This window comes from Caretta caretta, chromosome 4, assembly GCF_965140235.1.
Source record: "Caretta caretta isolate rCarCar2 chromosome 4, rCarCar1.hap1, whole genome shotgun sequence".
Taxonomy (NCBI): Eukaryota; Metazoa; Chordata; order Testudines; family Cheloniidae; genus Caretta; species Caretta caretta.
Window position 1 is genome coordinate 125,977,920 of NC_134209.1, and position 20,220 is coordinate 125,998,139.

Sequence of the window (20,220 nt, forward strand, 5' to 3'; positions counted from 1 at the left end):
GGAGCCAAAGGTTTAGAGCTGATATTTTGCTAACCCTCCGCATTTCCTAGAGAAGCTGCTCAGATAGTAGGGTGATGGGGTGTGTGTAAATTTATTCCTAATCCTGGTTACATCTAAATTCAAAAACAGTTATTTTCCTGTTTTTTAATAGTTGGTAGGTGCTCACATACCACAATGGTGGATCCATATAAGTACTGGGACAGTAAGATCTGAAATACAAAGGGGTGAGGCGGATGAGGGTGACAGACAGAGCCATCATTCCAACAGTGAAGGGAGAGATCTGTGCATATGAATCCTCTGTGCTCACATCTTGGTGGTTCATCAGGGCGCATGTTTAGACACTGGATCAGATCAGATTCAGAAGGCAGAGTGCCATCTACCGAATCACCAATACAGGAGTTATACTATTTACCTACAATGCTTAATTAATTCATATTTGTAAAATGCTTTGAGATTCTTGCATAGGAAAGATGGGTCCTATGTAACTGCAACATATTACTGGCAATACAACCAAGACCCAAGAGGCCCCAAAATCATCAATTTTCCCACAGTTACCAAAAACGTTTTCTCACTTAAATGATTAGCAGTTCCCTCATTCTGTTATGCTAATCCTTCAATGAGGTTTTGATAAACTTGCTAATATTTTGGTGACTGCATTTGTTCTCTTTTACTTCTTTAGATCTTGGCCAAACATGAATGCAGCAAGTAAGCTAGAGTTAAACCACAGAGGTAAAAAACTATGTTACCATTTATACCATGTTTCTTCTCAATAACATTTTTCATTCTGTTTTCTTTTTACTATTCTTATTACCCTTGGTGTCAGCAATAGTTTGGGATAGTTTGGGATATGCAAAGAATATAGAATCAGAACCCAGGTGTGTTGATCTATTGTAAGAAATATACACAACTCAGGTATCAATGAATGAATGAGGCCAAAAACTACCAGCACACAAGAAGAATACTGATTTTGTGGCCTCATGCATTAAAAAGTTCTACATCACATGGAATAAGTTATCCTGCTGCATATAAAATGGAGATTTAAAACAACAAACATTGAATTGTTAATGAAATGGTTCATTGCTTCTAAAAACCATGGGAGGGAAGAATGTACAAAGCTTTTTTTTTTAAAGTGCCTTTTTATCTATATCTATCTTGCCCCATTTAGGCCAAGTTTTATGGGCACAGTTGTCTGTACCATCAGATCTGATTTAAATCATCAAAACAGTTGATCTCTTTTAAAACAATCGGGTGATTGACCTTTTGCAAAAAAAAAAAATCCATTTTAATTTAGAAAAAAAAATTAAACTTCTCCTATTTATAAGGCCCTGATCCTAATTATAAGGTGCTCTCTAGCCCTCATTCAGTAAAGCATTTAAGTACATGTTTAACATTAAGCATGTACTTAAGTCACATTGACTTCATGGGTAAAATTTTGGCCCCACTGTAATCAGTGGGGAAAATTCCCACTGACATCCATGGGCCCAGGATTTCACCCCAAGACTTCAATGGAACATGCTTAATGAAAAGAATGTACATCAGTGCTTTGTGAAATCAAGGGCTCTATTAACGTGTGCTGGATGTAAAGCCGGTACCCTACATTTATTGTACAACACGTGCATCTTGCCACATGTTACACATTCACACATAAAGGACGTTTGCTAAAATGTGTACATCCACCACCCCCTTACTTTTTACTTTAAAATAGCATCAAAGGGCTTTTTTAATAGAGGATGTTACAGGGTGTATAAACCCTGCACTAGGTCTGAAGGGGTTAAAGAGCAACTCTGGGCCCAGCTGACCATGCCCAGCTGCAGCTGCAGAGCATGCTCCAGATGGAGGTGGAGCTTAAAAGGAATCCAGACAGCTCTGAAGGGGGCTGACAAGGCAGGGAGAAAGGTCTACCCTGGGAGTTCCTAGGAAGGGATGCTGTAGAAGCTTCTCTGGGAAAAGAGGAGCTTTCCTGCTGGGCTCAGACAGGCTAAAGGTGTAGGTAGTGTATTTTTTTCATTATCTTTTGCTACAGACTGCAAAGCTTGGACCATAGAGAAGAGGGTAGGAAGTGGCCCACGGCAGGCAGCCTTAAGGTGCTTTTGGGTAGACCTTGGTAACTGTCACAGGGCCTGGGTTCCCCTATTAAGAAGGAACTAACCCCTTGGTTCCCCGTATTAAGAAGGAAGGGACCCCCAACCACTAGGTGATGTTTCCAGTCAGCACCAATAGGAAGTAGGTTTTGTGGTAAAAAGAACCAACTCAGATAAAATAAAACCAACCTGTCTGGTGGTTTCAGTGACATGTGTTCTCTTTCGATTCACTTCTAAGTGAACAAGTGGCCACAGCACAGCAAAACCTCCCTACAGCTGGCACTTACTGGCAGCTTCCTGCCTCCTCCCCCTAGTCTTGGAAGAGAGGCCAGCCTATTCTCCTGCTCATCCCTTGAATTGAACCCACATAATTTTTGAGGATCCTGCATGTCCTCACTAAGGCCTAAAACAGAGATGCCTAAATACATGAGATGGGCATTTTTCATGATATTTCCAGACAAACTAGAAACTGCCTAAGAGAATCTTACCCTTGAAAAATTGTCAACCCAATTTTGTATATCAAAGGGGTTTGGAGAGATTGGCTAAGCATCTGCAGGTTGGGCTGTTTATTAAAACACAACTTCCTGTCTGATGTCAGTATTAGAAACATAATGAAATCACTGACCTTTCTAAGATCTTCTTGCATTGAAGTCCATGGGTGCAGATTCAGACCCTGTGAACTCCTATTTTAATTAGTATGACCACAGAATCAAAGTTGTCCCTGTTGTCTCATTTAAAATAAAAAGGCAATTTTGATACTTGGTACTCATGTGCAATATGGTAACCCGTGGCACTTTGGTAAATGTAAGGGAGCTGTGAAGATGTTTTGACTTTGAATAAGGGGTCACCAACCTGAAAATGCTGAGAAATGCCAAGTCTACACCAGGTCTTCAGTTTCCAATGAAAATAACAGTGGTAAGAAGAGGTCAATTAGATTGTAGACTCTTTGGCACAAAGACTGTCTCCTACATGCATTTGTACAACACCAGCACAATGGGGCCCTGATCTGACTGAGACCTGAGGGTATGAGCACATTACAAATAATAAATAAATGAACACCGTCCTGAAAAGTGTTCGTGCCCTCAATTGCCATGCACCTTCCAGATGGTGCTCGGTGGTTTGGAAGATCAGGCCCCAATACACATTGTGCTGATTATGTTACATTACTGTATATAAGATTCGTCACCACTATAGAAAAGGTATTGAATTGAAAGTCCATCATGATACAAGAGGAAGATTTTCCGCCCTGTACTGGCTGGTTTGCACTACTCAGTCAGCAGAAAGGAGCTGGACAGATAACTTAACCAGAAAGCTGAGGGTTCTCCTTGCGTAAAGGGAATCCCTAGATAGAACAGCACCAGCACTGTGCCTCTATGTGATCATTCTCACCACCCATGGTCAGAAGAGGTGTTCCGAGAAGAAAGGAGGCATGGCTGGGATGCCTCTGAGCTCCAGTGATCCCAGGCTCATAGACTCATGGACATTAAAGGCCAGAGGGGACCATCACGATCATCTAGTTGGACCTCCTCCACATTAGAGGTCACAGAACCTCACCCACTTTACTATCAGAATGGCTTGGGTCTCTGGGCATACAGGTATAAATTTAAGTTATTGAGGTCTTTATGATGCTCTAATTTATGCTGGGAATGAGGCTACCTCTGCCTGGTCCTCTTCCAAATTCCATTTGGTTATACTAGAGAATGTGGCCAATAATATTGATCTGTGTGACTCATTTTCCTGTCATGTTGAGGGTGTTTAACTTGGAACTCAAGGAATATAGAGTCATTTTTATAACTTGAAATAGAAAATGAAAGAATGAAACTTTAGAGCACTGGTTTGTTTTCATCATTATGTTTGTAGGGCCTGATTCTCCTCTCACTTACACTGGTGTAAATCAGGAGTAACTTCAGTGAAGTCAATAGAGTTATAGTAGTAAACTGGTGTAAGTGAGTGGAGAGTCAGGCCCATAGTTTGCAGGAGTCTGTTTCTCCTCCCGCACGGATGACTGTATAAACATAGATAACAGTAGTACAGGTAGAGTACAAATGAACATTTAATGCCATCTGCTGGGCCATGCAACATTGTGCAATATTTTGTTGCTGGAATCATGTATTGAATCTAACTTACAGAAGAACAATGATGCATAAAAGGGTGTGTTTCTTTTGTTTTTTGGTCAGGGTCAGTTAGAATGTCCAAAGGATCTACATAACACAATACATATTGTGACAGACCCAGACCAGTGGACGTACAGGAGTCTGGTCCTATTGGGATCCAGGACGTGGGCGGGCAGAGCTCGTCCACTACAAAGGAGCCCCCCCCAGCCTAAGGGGGAGATCCACAGGGCCTGGAGAACCAACTAGTTACGGGGGACAACTAATGAAAAACAGGGACGGGAGTGCGGTCAAAGGGTCAAACGAAGGGAACCGGACGGGGACACCGAGCAGAGAACTCCGGACAGCGCCCACCGCTCCTCAAAGGCATCAAGGGAGTCAGTGGACGCCGCCCAGAGGAACTCCGCTCGGAGGCGTGAACGGACAGAGGATCGGAAATAGGCCCCGCAGTCGCAGGAGACTCCATCGGCCAACCTCCTCACCCTGGTTTTATAGATGGCCGCTTTAGCCAGGGCCAGGAGGAGGTTGACCAGGAGGTCCCGCGACTTAGTGGGGCCACGGACAGGGAGTGCGTAGATGAGGAGGTGAGGAGAAAAGTGCAACCAAAACCGTAACAAAAGACTGGTGAGGAGCCGGAATAGGGGCTGCAACCTGGCGCACTCCAGATAGACGTGCGCCAGGGTTTCCTTCATGCCGCAAAAGGGGCAGGTGTCCGGAATCGGGTACAGGAGTCTGGTCCTATTGGGATCCAGGGAGTGGGCGGGCGGAGCTCGTCCACTACGAAAGGAGCCCCCCCCAGCCTAAGGGGGAGATCCACAGGGCCTGGAGAGCCAACTAATTACGGGGGACAACTAATGAAAAACAGGGACGGGAGTGCGGTCAAAGGGTCAAACGAAGGGAACCGGACGGGGACACCGAGCAGAGAACCCCGGACAGCGCCCACCGCTCCTCAAAGGCGTCAAGGGAGTCGGTGGACGCCGCCCAGAGGAACTCCGCTCGGAGACGTGAACGGACAGAGGATCGGAAATAGGCCCCGCAGTCGCAGGAGACTCCATCGGCCAACCTCCTCACCCTGGTTTTATAGATGGCCGCTTTAGCCAGGGCCAGGAGGAGGTTGACCAGGAGGTCCCGCGACTTAGTGGGGCCACGGACAGGGAGTGCGTAGATGAGGAGGTGAGGAGAAAAGTGCAACCAAAACCGTAACAAAAGACTGGTGAGGAGCCGGAATAGGGGCTGCAACCTGGCGCACTCCAGATAGACGTGCGCCAGGGTTTCCTTCACGCCGCAAAAGGGGCAGGTGTCCGGAATCGGGTACAGGAGTCTGGTAGAAGGCAAATATACTGGCCAATGGATGAATAGTTTTCTGTTCCCTGAGTGACCAGAACAGGGGCTGCACTAGGGCAACCAGGAACCTGCTAGAACCAATTAAGACAGGCAAGCTAATTAAGACACCTGGAGCCAATTAAGAACATACTAGAATCAATTATGGCAGGCCGACTAATCAGGACACCTGGTTTAGAAAGAACCACCCATCAGTTAGTGGGGGGTGTGCAAGGAGTGAGAAGGTGTACTGCTGGAGGACTGAGAAGTACAAGAATAACCAGGCTTCAGGAGGAAGATCCTGCAGTGAGGATAAAGAAGGTGCTGGGGGGGAGGCCATGGGAAAGTAGCCCAGGGAGTTGTAGCTGTCATGCAGCTGATACAGGAGATATAGACAGCTGCTATCCACAGGCCCCTGGGCTGGAACCCGGTGTAGAGTGTGGGCCCAGGTTCCCCCCAGTCCCCCAACTCCTGATCGGACACAGGAGGAGTTGACCTGGTCTGTGAGCAACACTAGGTGGGACAATAGAGACTGTGGAGATTGTTCTCCATTTCCCCCATGCTGGCCAGTGATGAGGTTAGCTGAGTGAATGGCAGGTTTGAGCCTCTAGCAGAAACGGCCAAAATAAGGGCTGCTGTGAACCAAAATGAAACATTTTGATTGCCCAGAACCAAACAAATTGGGGTTCTTTTCAGTTCATGAATAGTTGAGATTTCAACTTTTTGTCCAGATTTGAGACAGGAAGAAATTGAGCTCCCAAAAATATCCATGGGACAGGAAAACCATTTTCTTCTAAGCTCTAACTGTGAGGTGCTCAGATGCTATGGTCATGGGAACCATAAAACTACTTACAAAATTTTTAGTTATTTATTATTTAGGCACCTAGCTTTAGGCACCCATTTGAGAAAAACTTGGCCTTCATAGCCTCTGTGCAGATGAAATAAGGGTGGGTCTGAGGTTCCATAAGACTCTTTCCTTACTAATGTATCTACTCAGGGGCAGCTGGCATTTTTCACTATGTGAGCTATGTGAATATTTTCAGTATATTATACAGTTAACTAAGTTCTGTTCCCTTTAATAAAATACTAAATAATATCACTCTTCTATATAGAATATATAATATTTGCTGTAATCTTTCTGACCACTTTATTTAGAAGGCAAGAGCAGAAATATTCCTGGAAAAACATCTAATTTTGTAAGTATTTTTTTCCCTTCCTTTCTAAAATTTTACCTTACTTTCACTTTGACTTGAAATTTAAGATTGTCACCTGCTGTAATGCTGTTGTGGGAAGACCATCCTTTCTGCCTGAGCATCTGGAATGTAGAGTGGGATTTTGAAAAGTGCTTAGTTTTGGCCTAACTCTGCTCCTATTGGAATCAATGAAAGCTTTAAATTGACTTCAGTGGGAGCAGGATTAGACCAATGCTTGTTTTAGAAAATACCAAGAATATGGTTCATTTTCTGTATATAGCTGTGTTCTATTTTGAACTTCAGTAACATTGTATTTAGAATAATCATTCAGTATCAAATCTACAAAAGTATAAGATGCATCTGTTCTCCAATGTGCAATTTTGTATTCAAATAAACATGGAAAATGGTTATTTCCAGATAGGCTTGGAACTTCTGAAGCTGGGTTACAGGAGCAGACTACTCAGCCAATTACTTATCTATGGCCTGATTCTGTTTTACCTGTGTATCTCAAAAATCACTCTGAAATCAATAGAAGTTGGTGTAAACAAGAATGGCAAGACCATGTGCTATAAATTGGACAATTAGTATCCAAGTAGTGCCAACAGAAGAGCTGGGCAAATAAAAACATTGCAGTGAACTTTCATTCAAATTTGAAAGCTGATTGCAATTCTACCATATAGTAATATTCACCGCCCTGCCTTGTTTGCTTGGAAACCGAAGATTTGCTAGTGCAAGCACTCAGGACTCAAATATTTGAATAGTTATTAACCAAAAGTGACTTCTGAATGTTAGATTTTTATTTTACAATTTGTGATGACTGAGTAATTACATAAATCACTGATGTTCAGATTCACAGAGTCCAAGGACAGAAATACCCTCTGTGACAATATTAGTTCTATTCCCTAGCTGCTTGATTTATGTAACTGAACAGCATAGCACAAATGACACATTGAAAATATTACAGTGAAATGTACAATTTTTAAAATGTGCTTTGCTGGTTAAGTTACACTCTATGTAACATTTTCAAAAGTAAGTGACTTAGGAACCAGATTACTATTTCCAAAGTGACTTAGGCACTTAGGGGAGACTTTTCAAAGGCACAAATGATACTCAGCAAAAGTTGATGGAAATTAGACTCCTAACTGCTATTTGAAAATCTCCCTCTTAGGAGCCTGAGTCCCACTATCTTTTAAATTAAAGTCACTTTTAAGTTTGTATGCAGCCTTAGTTAAATTCTAAACTGCAAACAGAAACTCTGCTGCACCAGTGTACTCTGTGCAACCTTTCATCTTCATCCCTTCAACAGTTGAACAAAACTCCCAGTTCACAGTCTGCAGGCATGAAATGGCAGGAGTCAGCCCAACTCTATCAATGGTCACTGAAGCCATGCACCTGAGCCATTCGAGTGAATGCAACTCCATTGACTTTGGCCAAACCTGAAGTGAGCCCTGTGTTACCTGAATTTCCTTTCTTTTGCTTAGGATAAACATTTTGCAAAAGTGGGTGAGGATGAATCAGAACATTCACGCGATGTACCTGATGAAGAACAGTATCCCTATGATACTGTAAAAACTTCCAGCTTGGAGGCAATGCATGCTTTGACAATTTTGCCTGCCAAACCTATACAAGAATCTGAGTATGCAGGTAATTGACTTCTGTGCTAAAACAGAACGGGGTCCTTGGGTTAAATGGGGAAAGCAAGGACCAGATTGTGCTCAGTTTGGTCATTTTTAAAAATATTTAGACCAAGTGCTCCACTGGGTGAAAGATATAGAAAGAAAAATGTGATTGCCAGGATAATCAATTGCATATGAATGAATGTAACATTATTTTAAGGGCACCTACCACACATCCTTCAGGAATGGGCATTTTGTTTTTAAATAAATTTTCCCAAGGATTGTTTGTAGGAAAATTCTGTATTTTAATCAAGCCAGTGATTTGTTTTACAGAAGGCCCTATTCAAGTCTCATTTTATTTTAGTGCTTACCTATAATATAATGACACAAGCCGCTGTCAAATTTGGGGTAAAGAAAGGTGGCCCCTACCGGCTATGCTAGTCAGCCCTAATAACTACTTTCTAGAAATTTTAAACTCCTGCAAAAAAAAAAAAAAGAGCCATAGGCAGAAATCTCAAATATGTACATAAAATGTGCCCAACAATAGCAAATAAATTAAATTTAAAAAAACTAAAATCAATTCTACAGCAGCAAATGGGAGAGGTTTGTATAAAGTAAGGGCCTGATTCAGTTCCCACTGAAGCCAAAGTTTTTTCCATTGTTTTCAATGGGATTTACATTGGACCCTAATCAAATTACTGAGCTCATTTTTTCCTTAGATTCCTCAGCGTGTATGAACACAGTATGGGTTCAACTCAGGGTAGACTATGCTGAGTTCTAAACTTATTTCCAGGCTTTATTTGGAAACTTGAAGTAGCAGCACTCAAATGCTTGATTAAATCTTTTCTCCCCCCCTGCTTGCCAATGGGAACATTTCTGTTAGGAACCCTCTGGAAGCATCCTCTGGTGCTTATCTAAGAGCACCCTAGAGTACAGTTACTGCCTGGGGAAAACAATGCAAATTTTGACTGATGGATCCAAAGAAAAGCACATTAAACAAATAGACAGCCATTTTTAGTTCAGTTATGACCTGTAGCTGCCACATTCCAGAAAAGAATCTGAAAATACATTTCAGAAAGACAGACTTTTGTGTTCATGCCCCATTCTGCAATCTTTTATGGGAAATAAAAATACACACTTGAAGTTAATGACTCAGAAAATGTACTGACTTGGAAAAACATGCTCATGTACATGGATGTGTATCAACATGTAGGCACATTTTAGACAAGCATAAATGTGTACTAGAAACAAATATAGGTATTGGGAAGACTTCCTGTTATACCTTCTGAATAAATGATAGCGAACAAGAATATAGGGTGCAGGGAACAGTGTCAGACAGCAGTTTAGGCAGGAAATTTCTAAAAAAATGACTAGTCGGGAGAGGGTTTCTAACCATCTTTTATGATTGTTGTTGCTCTATTGCAGAGGTTTTTGAGAAAATAGGCCAAGTTGCCCCCTCCTGAGGGGTAATGGAGTGGGACTTGACAAAGACATCCTGGTAGAATTCCTCCCAAATGGCAGAAGATGGAGCTTGCCCTCTTTTCCCAAAAGAATTGGCTTATAAACTCCACAGCTCTCTCAGCCCAGGCCCCCTGCAAATCCTATCCTTGAGGCTTTTTTCAATCAATATCAGCTCTGGGCCAGAGAGGCAACACAATAACTCCATGGCAGTGGAGTTGGGCTTGCAGGGACTCCTCTGGCCACTGTTATGTAGCCCAGGGAGCCCCCACTTTCAGGGGGAATTCCCCAATGTGGAGTTTGCACAATAGAAAAGATATAGTCTGGGGATTTATCACCTTTCCCAGATAATTTCTGGGGAGCTACAGGGGAATTATGTGCATCCTCCACAACCCTGATCACACCCAACTGGGATTGCCTATTCCCTGCTTAATACTGCCCCTCTCACCCTGCATATATCCCCAATGGAAATTCCTCTGTAGAGCCCTAGAAAGTGGGGTGTAGAGCCACAGAAGATAGCTGACACCCTTCTTCAATATAAGGGGTCAGATCCATGCCTGGAGGAGCCACTTCCATGTGCCGAAATCATGTGAGTATGGTTGGGACTAATTGCATGAGTAAGATGAGCAGGGAAAGCTGAAGGGTTTGCACATCCTTTATTGTTTCTGAACCAGCCACTAATATCTACGTTGTTGGATCCTCCCATGTCCTTTGCTGATGTTTCAAATGACTGTTCCACTGAATTCAGTGAAATGCCTTAGATGTAGCTTACGCATTTGGCAGCTTTAAAGGTGCTGCCAAATATACTTGGGGGCACTCAGCCACCATGAAGTGGCTAACAAACAAACACTATTCCACAGCTGTAAGTGGTACACTGCAAGTGATGTTCTGGAATGATTAGGTGGTAGTGCTTTATAAATGAATGACTTGACAAAGATTGAATTGAACTTGTCAAAGTACACTAACATTAAATTACTTATGTACTGTTCATAGAATCATAGAAGATTAGAGTTGGAAGAGGCCTCAGAAGGTCATCTAGTCCAACCCCCTGCTCAAAGCAGGACCAACACCAACTAAATCATCCCAGCCAGGGCTCTGTCAAGCCGGGCCTTAAAAACCTCTAAGGACGGAGATTCCATCACCTCCCTAGATAACCCATTCCAGTGCTTCACCACCCTCCTAGTGAAATAGTTTTTCCTAATATCCAACCTAGACCTTCCCCACTGCAACTTGAGTCCCCCACTTGCTTCTTGTTCTGTCATCTGCCACCACTGAGAACAACTTAACTCCATCCTCTTTGGAACCCCCCTTCAGGTAGTTGAAGGCTGCAATCAAATCCCGCCTAATGCTGATTTTTAAAGAGGGCTCCAGAGGCAATCCTAGCACTTACAAGCCAGTGACCCTAATTTCAGTACCAGCAAAATTGGTAGAAACTATAATAAAGAATTGAATTGTCACACACCTAGATAAATGTGATTTGTTAGGTAAGAACCAACATGGCTTTTGTAAAGGGAAATCATGCTTCACCATTCTATTAACAATAACACAAAATGTGGAAATAGCAGAATGCTAATTGACTTTTTTGTTTCAATTTTCACCAAAAAGTTTAGTAGCAATTGAACATCTAACTTAATGAATGCCAATGAAAATGAGGTAGGATTAGAGGCTAAAATAGGGAAAGAACAAGTTAAAAATTACATAGACAACTTAGATGTTTGCAAGTCAGCAGTGCTTAATGAAATACATCCAAGAATACTCAAAGAGCTGACTAAGGAGATATCTGAACCAATAGCGATTATCTTATAAAAGTCATGGAAGACAGGTGAGATTCCAGAAAACTGGAAAAGAGCAAATATAGTGCCAATCTAAAAAAGGGGGAATAAGGACAACCCAGGGAATTACAGACCAGTCAGCTTAACTTCTGTACCTGGAAAGATAATGCAGCAAATAATTAAGCAATCAATTTGCAAACATCTAGAAGATAATAAGGTGATAAGTAACAGTCAGCATGGATTTGTCAAGAACAAATCATGTTAAACTAACCTGAGAGCTTTCTTTGACAGGGTAACAAGCCTTGTGGATAGGGGGAAGCGGTAGATATGGTATATCTTGACTTTAGTAAAGCTTTTGATAGTGTCTCGCATGACTTTCTCATAAATAAACTAGGGAAATACAACCTAGATGGAGCTACTACAAGGTGGGTGCATAACTGGTTGGAAAACTGGTCCCAGAGAGTAGTTATCAGTGATTCACAGTCATGCTGGAATGGCATAGCGAGTGGGGTCCCACAAGGATCAGTTCTGGGTCCAGTCCTATTCAATGTCTTCATCAATGCTATAAATAATGGCATAGAGAGTACACTTATAAAGTTTGCGGATGATATGAAGTTGGGCAGGGCTGTAAGTGCTTTGGAGGATAGGATTAAAATTCAAAATGATCTGGACAAACTGGAGAAATGGTCTGATGTAAATGGGATGAAATTCAATAAGGACAAATGCAAAGTAGGAAGGAACAAACATACAAAATGGGAAATGACTGCCTAGGAAGGAGTACTGTGAAAAGGGATCTGGGGGCCATAATGGATAACAAGTTAAATATGAGTCAACAGTGTAACACTGTTATCATTCTGGAATGATGTTCACTTTTTTGATATTAGCAGGAGTGTTGTAAGCAAGACATAAGTAGTAATTCTTCTGCTCTACTCCACATTGATTAGGCCTCAATTGGAGTACTTGTGTCCAGTTCTGGGAGCCACATTTCAGGAATATGTAGACAAATTGGAGAGAGTCCAGAGAAGAGCAACAAAAATCATTAAAGCTCTAGAAAATATGACCTAGGAGGGAAGATTGAAATTTTTTTTTTTTTTGGTCTGAAGAAGAGAAGACTAAGAGGGGACATGATAACAGTTTTCACATACATAAAAGGTTGTTACAAGGAGGAGGGAGAAAAATTGTACTCCTTAACCTCGGAGGATAGGACAAGAAGCAGTGATCTTAAATTGCTGCAAGGGCAGATTAGGTTGGACATTAGGATAAACCTCCTAACAATCAGGGTGGTTAAGCACTGGAATAAATTACCTAGGGAGGTTGTGGAATCTCCATCACTGAAGATTTTTAAGAGCAGGTTAGACAAACACCTTTCAGGGATGGTCTAGATCAGTGGTTCTCAAACTGTGGGTTGGGACCGCTCAGGGCATCGTGAAGTTATTACATGGGGGGGGGGGGTCGCGAGCTGTCAGGCTCCACCCCAAACCCCACTTTGCCTCCAGCATTTATAATGGTATTAAATATATTAAGTGTTTTTAATTTGGGGGGGGGGTCACACTCAGAGGCTTGCTGTGTGAAAGGGGTCACCAGTACAAAAGTTTGAGAACCATTGGTCTAGATAATACTTAGTCCTGCCTTGAGTGCAGGGGACCTGACTAGAAGACCTCTCAAGGTCCCTTCCAGTCCTATGATTCTATAATTCCATTATTAGGATTATTTGAGGGAGTCACCTAGCGTGTGGATAAGGGTGATCCAGTCAATAGCGGCCTGGTCTACACTAGAAAATTAGGTTGGCATAACTGCATCACTCAGGGTTGTGAAAAATCTAACCCCCCAACACCCAACTGGCATAGTTAAGTTGACCTAAGTCTCTGTGTAGACAGCATTAGGTCGACAGAAGAATTCTTCCATTTACCTAACTATCATCTCTCAGGAAGGTGGATGACCTGTGTCAGTGGGAGAACCCCGCCCATGGCGCAGGTAGTGACTACACTGAAGCCCTATGGCTGCAGTGGCACACCTGGGCCGTAGTAGTGTTTTAAGTCTAGACAAGCTCATTGTGTACGTGGATTTTCACAAAGTCCTTCATACGGTGCCCCACCAAAGGCTCTTAAGCAAATTAAGTGGTCATGGGATAAGAGGGAAGGTCCTCTCATGAATCAGTAACTGGTTGAAAAATAGGAAACAAAGGGTAGAAATAAATGGTCAGTTTTCACAATGGAAAAAGGGCAACAACAGGGTCCCCCAAGGATCTGTACTGGGACCGATGCTATTCTACATATTAATTAATGATGTGGAACAAAGGGGGGGAAAAGTGAAGTGGCAAAGTTTGCAGAGGATATAAAATTTATTCAAGGTAGTTAACTCCAAAGCAGATTGTGAGGAGTTACAGAGGGATCTCACAAAACTGGGTGACTAGGCAAAAAAAATGATGGGTTTTAAACTGTTACCACCCAAGAAAGAAATTTTGGATAATCATGGTGAGTTCTATGAAAACTTCCACTTAATGTGCAGCAATGGTCAAAAAGGTTAATTAGCTTGGGAACTATTAGGAAAGGGATAGAAAATAAAACAATATCATAATGCCACATCTTGAACACTATGTCCATTTCTGGTAACCTCATCTCAAAAAGGATATAGTAGTACCGGAAAACATTCAGAGAAGGGCAACAAAGATGATCAAGGGTATGGAATGGCTTCCATGCAAGGAAAGACTAAAAAGATTACGGCTTTTCAGTTCAGAAAAGAGATGCCTCAGAGGGGATATGATAAAAGTCTGTAAAATCATGAATAGTGTGGAAAAGATGAATAGAGAAATGTTATTACCCTTTCACACAATACAAAAACCAGGGGTCACCTGATGTAATTAATAGGCAGTTCATTTAATACAAACAAGAAAGTACTTTTTCACACGTTGCATAACTAACATATGGAACTCATTGCCATGGGATGTTGTGATGGCCAAAAGTTCAAAAAGGAACTTGATAAATTCATGGAGGATAGGACTAGTAATGGCTATTAGCCAAGATGGTCAGGGACACAACCCCCACCCTCGGGGCAACCCTAAACCTCTGACTACCAGAAGTCAGAAGTGGAAGACAGGTGGATCACTCTATAAATGTTTTGTACATGCTCCTGAAGGTCTGGTCTGGGCCGCTGTCAGACACAGGATACTGGAGAAGATGGACCATGGTTTGTTCCAGTATGGCAGCTCTTATGTACTCTATTTTTTGCCTTTGTCACAGATCAACGGTATTTAGGAAATTCAGCTACCACTCACATTTCTAGAAACACTAAATCCTCTATCATCATCCAGCCGAAGTCCTCTGACTCCCCTCGAGACTTAGGCGTAAGTAAAGATCATACACAAATATAATTCCTTCTTTTTCTGTATCACTTAATGCTGTGCAAAGTCATGGGAGTTGCATGGCTAAATCCTTGGACAGCTTTTTGAATCAGTACGATTCAGTGTTAAGACCCATATTTTAGCCTGGGCTTTTCACTCACTTTGCCATATTGCCATGCAATATTGCTCTCCTTGTTTCTGTAACTTGTGCTGAATGCAGATGTGTCAGCCATATTAATGTCATGTCAAGAGGAGATTTCTAGGAGATAATAACAATTATGGAATAGATTAAAGCCTAGATTAGTGGCTTTCAATTGTTAACTATTTTATGGTATGAAGAGGCCAAGTGTGTGTAATGGTGGAGGAAATATATGTGGAGAAATCCATTAACTGGCAAGTCATCTTGCTCTGTCAGGAACAGCAGAATTTTATTAGCTATATTTCCATTACTACTGACCAATATCACAGCTAAACATTTTATATTATTTACAGCAATGCAGATATCTTTCAGAGGAGAGCAGAGTCCCAAATGTTAAAGGTACAATTAAAAAAACTTGTTTTGCAATTAAATTATGAAATGCAATTTTCTTATGCGCTGTATATAGGGGGAAGAACCATATACATCAGGGAAGAAAGAATAAAAGGCCTATATTTTTCAAAATATCAGTCACTTTAAAAATTCATCATATTACAATTGAGAATCCAGCTTCAACTCAGTAACAACACTGAAGTAATCACTTTCAAGAGGGTACATGTTGTGCCGTTTAGCTCTCCATTCCTCAGAGACAGGCCAGCCCTGTGTAAAACTCAGAGATGTAGATAGAAGAAATAGGAGAGGGGAAATATAATATATAGAGAGAAGTGGCAAGTCTGCTACATTCACCTTCTGAGCAATTAGAGAGTGCACTGGAGTCATTCCCGATTTCAGATGGAGCAAATAGAAACAGAATCTGGTTCTTTGCCTAGCCATTCCACTACATACTCTGATAATTTTCTTTTCATTGTAATGCCACCAGGAGTGGCTGTTAAAAACTCAGCCTTTATCAGTATTTACCACACACTGGTGTCTTCTGGTTTAATGCTAATTCTATCTGCATCTTATTTCAAAATCCCATAATTTAGAGATACTTGTAAATGCATCCTCCAATGATTTATTACCTGTGGGGTAATTGTATATGATAATTAAGGCTACATTTTAATCACTGGTATTTTTAGTAAAAGTAATGGACAGGTCACAGACTGACATGACTATATACCCCTGGCTAAAACTTGGGTAGGGGGGCTAAGGGTGCTTGGGGGGCAGTCCAGGGGTGCTGTAGGTGCTGGGGGGGGCAGCCAGAGGCACGCGGCTTGGGACCCCCACTGGTGCTGGGGGGGAGGTGGTGGCATGCCACCTAGGTTCCCTGCTGGCACTGGTGCTGGGGAGGCGGTTCACAGCCTGGACTCTCACTGGTGCTGCAGGAGGTGGGTGGAGGGGCTTGCAGGTTCCCTATCCAGCTCTGCGCAGCTCCCCAGAAGCAACCAGCATGTCCCTGCAGCTCCTAGCAGGAGGGAAGGTCAGGGCGGCTCCGCGCACTGCCCTGGCCACAAGCTGCGGGGGCGGTGCTTGCAAGCAGGGGGGCAGAATGCAGAGCTCCCTGGCCCCTCCGCCTATGAGATGCAGGGACATGCTGGCTGCTTCCAGGGAGCCCCCGCCCCAAGGTAAGCACCGCACCACAACCCCCAGCCCTGACCCCCTCCCACACCCAAACTGCTGCTGGCCCAGGGGCTGCCCAAGTGTTCGGACAGTCCCTGAGCCAGCTGCACTGGCTGCTGCAAAAGTCACGGAGGTCACAGAAAGTCACGGAATCCCAGACTTCCGTGACAGACACGCAGCCTTAATTAGGATCAGACACTTGTGTCATTTTGCATAAATTAAAGGAAATGGCCAGCTTTTAGATCCTTTAATTTACAGTTTTACTCTGTCACTATATTAAAATTATATTTAATTTGTTTAAAATAAAAAATATTTCCAAATTTATTGTGACTTTGAGACTAAGTCAGCTCTGGAAGGATTAAATCTTTTTCAAGCTAAATCTTTTTTTATTTCTTTAAAAAGTACAAATCTATTAACAGTGTTAGTGCTGATAATTACACAAAGACTATCTACAATTTGCCATTCCAGGAATAAAAATGAAGTCTAGCTTGATCATTTTTGATATTTAGTGCAAAGGCCAAGTTTTAGACAGTAGTATGTATGAGCAGCTGTGAAGACACAATGCAAAGAATTCATCAATCCTGAAACAAAATGTATTCCCCTCCCCCTTTTAGGTCCTGCTGTAAAACGAAGCATAAAGCCAAACATACTTTTTGCTGAAATCATAGAATCATAGAATCATAGAATATAAGGGTTGGAAGGGACCCCAGAAGGTCATCTAGTCCAACCCCCTGCTCGAAGCAGGACCAATTCCCAGTTAAATCATCCCAGCCAGGGCTTTGTCAAGCCTGACCTTAAAAACCTCTAAGGTAGGAGATTCTACCACCTCCCTAGGTAACGCATTCCAGTGTTTCACCACCCTCTTAGTGAAAAAGTTTTTCCTAATATCCAATCTAAACCTCCCCCACTGCAGCTTGAGACCATTACTCCTCGTTCTGTCATCTGATACCATTGAGAACAGTCTAGAGCCATCCTCTTTGGAACCCCCTTTCAGGTAGTTGAAAGCAGCTATCAAATCCCCCCTCATTCTTCTCTTCTGCAGGCTAAACAATCCCAGCTCCCTCAGCCTCTCCTCATAACTCATGTGTTCCAGACCCCTAATCATTTTTGTTGCCCTTCGCTGGACTCTCTCCAATTTATCCACATCCTTCTTGAAGTGTGGGGCCCAAAACTGGACACAGTACTCCAGATGAGGCCTCACCAATGTCGAATAGACATTCTGTGGTCTGGTGTGGTGACTTGGCCCTCTGGTCACACTGAAGTCTCCCCCCCCCCCCCCCCCCCACACACACACACACCTTCTGGACTATGCAGAGTCCAAACCAAATCACAAGTAAGCCAGCAGTATACTAAATAAAGTTTGCAAAAGAGAAAAGGAAAAAAAGGTTAACTACCCTTTAAAAGCAAACACTGATATAGCTCAAGCGAAAACCAAATGAATGGAATGACACAGAACTTGTTTATGGCCCTGATCCAAAACTAATTGAAGTTGATTGAAGTCAGTGGGAGTCCTTCTGTCAGCTTTGGAACAGCCCTCACTTCCCCACATTGCCACAATGATTTAAGACCTAATTCTTCAAAGTACTTAAATACATGTCTACCTTTAAGTATGTGCAGGTTGTTGTAGCTGTGTTGTTCCTAGGATATGCAAAGTAGATGAGGGAATATCTTTTATTGGACCAACTTCTGTTGGTGAAAGGTACAAACTTTTAAACCATGCCATGAAGTCAAATGAGAAACATGCAATGGGACTGTCACAGACTGATTTCAATACATTAAAGAGCCCTTATCCTTCAACCCTGATTTGGGGATCAAAGGAAGATTAAAAAATTCTCTGGCTTAATTAGACATTTTTGGCCCTAGGGAGAGCATGCTTGATAGCTCTGTGGCAAGGCTTTGGTTGTACATTGGGCCATGCAATCTAATGACAAATATGCAATGGCAATACAGTAGAGTGATTTCATACAGTCAAGTGCCTTCCTCCTTCATCTCTGACTTGGGGCTCAAAAGAAAACTATAAACTCTACAGGAAATGTTGAAAGCAAACAAATAGGTGAGTTTTGATTTACTGGTTTATATATTTGCAAGTTTTGTACTGGTGTGAAACTTCCTTATTTTGTAGCCAAAAATTTCCTCTTCTTCTCATTTATAATTGCTGTGGAACTGTGGCAGCATGACCTCCACTGTACCCTCTTGTGGCCCCATGTAGCGCGGTGCAGCTGAGGTTCTACCTCTGATTCTCCAAATTCACATTCTTCCCTTATTTTAAGGGTCAGTCAAGATGCCTGCTTTCTCCACCAGTGTAGATAAGCTTACTGTCTTGGAGCATCCCTTATGGGGTTGCAGCCACTCTGCCTCTCTCGCACCTTTGGAGTTTCTGTGGTCTGGTGTGGTGACTTGGCCCTCTGGTCACACTGAAGTCCGTCCCCCCCCCCCCACACACACACACCTTCTGGACTATGCAGAGTCCAAACCAAATTCAAAGGAACAAACCCTTCCACGCTGCCAGGGCTCAGTCCTCAGCAGACTCCACCCCTTTCTCCAGGGGCAATAAAAGTGGGAGGTGTGGGGGGCAGACAGTGCTAGTGCCCCCACAGTGGAAATATTGTGGGGGCTCAGGTCTCATGTAAACTAATGCATGTGTGGGAGTGGTGGAAGTGTGACCACAGGGGTGCCCAGGATCAGGATGAAATAGCAGGTAGGAACTGCTGGGACCCCTCTTTCCAGCCTGCCCCTGCCATCAAGTCTCAATAGTTCCACTCACTCTCCCTCTGTCCCCCACATTCACAGAGAGCTTCCACTCCCAGACTCTGCAGAGCTCCATCCTGGGACTTTCTTCCTATATCCCAGCTTCTGTCAGGCTGCTGACAACTCAAGGCTTTCACTCTGGGGTCTTTTCCCTTGTCTGGTTCTCTCCAGGATAGGTTCTTTCCCTGGTCTACCCTAGGCCATTTGTCTGGAGGAGGTTGTCTTTCTCCCAGGCCTACTTCTGGAGTCTCCCTTACCTCTGCTGCCCTCTCACTTCCAGGCCAGTCCCACGTGGTAAGATACTGTCTGCATCTCCTCTGTGGTTCTTTTCCCAGCAAGACGAAACACCAAACCATTTCTCCCTGCAGCCTCCTTTCTAACTCTCCTGTCTTCTCTTTTAAGTTCTTCTCCTTCCCACCTGACTCCTTCTCCAATTGTATCAGCTGTTCATTAGAAAAACCCTTTCAGAAAAACTTCCCAGATCAGCCCCAGCCAATTGTCTGGGGTGTGGACCAGCCCCACCCCCTTAAAGGGGCCAAGTCACCCCATGACTGAAACCCAAAAGTGTACTAGAAGCTTTTAAACTACAAATAGCCCTTTCTAGCTGGGAGAGCAATACACTTGGATTGCTCTCTAAGAAGTGAAAGAAACTTTTCTCTTAGAATGGTGAGGAAAAATTCCCAACCGGAGGATGGTCCACTATTTCCTCCAGTTTCTACTGCTGTGTAGGTACTTGACCCTCTCAAAACTGTAGTCAATGGACTTTGGATCAGGTGGGCAAACATGTTATCTTGTAACTATAGACCTGATTCAGCAAAAACACTTAAGCATATGCTTAACGCTAAGCACATGTGGAAGTGCTATGCTAAACTGAGCCATGAATGC

The 20,220-nt window shown here is 42.9% G+C and overlaps 1 protein-coding gene across 1 annotated transcript in view; it reads left to right on the forward strand.

The window, feature by feature from the left end:
• The window catches only part of CLNK (cytokine dependent hematopoietic cell linker), a 101,247-nt gene that overhangs the window by 38,176 nt on the left and 42,851 nt on the right, over positions 1–20,220 (forward strand). The window contains exons 4-8 of the mRNA XM_048848564.2: positions 680–729; positions 6,668–6,708; positions 8,187–8,349; positions 14,791–14,894; positions 15,384–15,429. Of these exons, the coding sequence (XP_048704521.2) occupies positions 680–729; positions 6,668–6,708; positions 8,187–8,349; positions 14,791–14,894; positions 15,384–15,429 (404 nt within the window). The remainder of the gene's footprint in view (positions 1–679; positions 730–6,667; positions 6,709–8,186; positions 8,350–14,790; positions 14,895–15,383; positions 15,430–20,220) is intronic.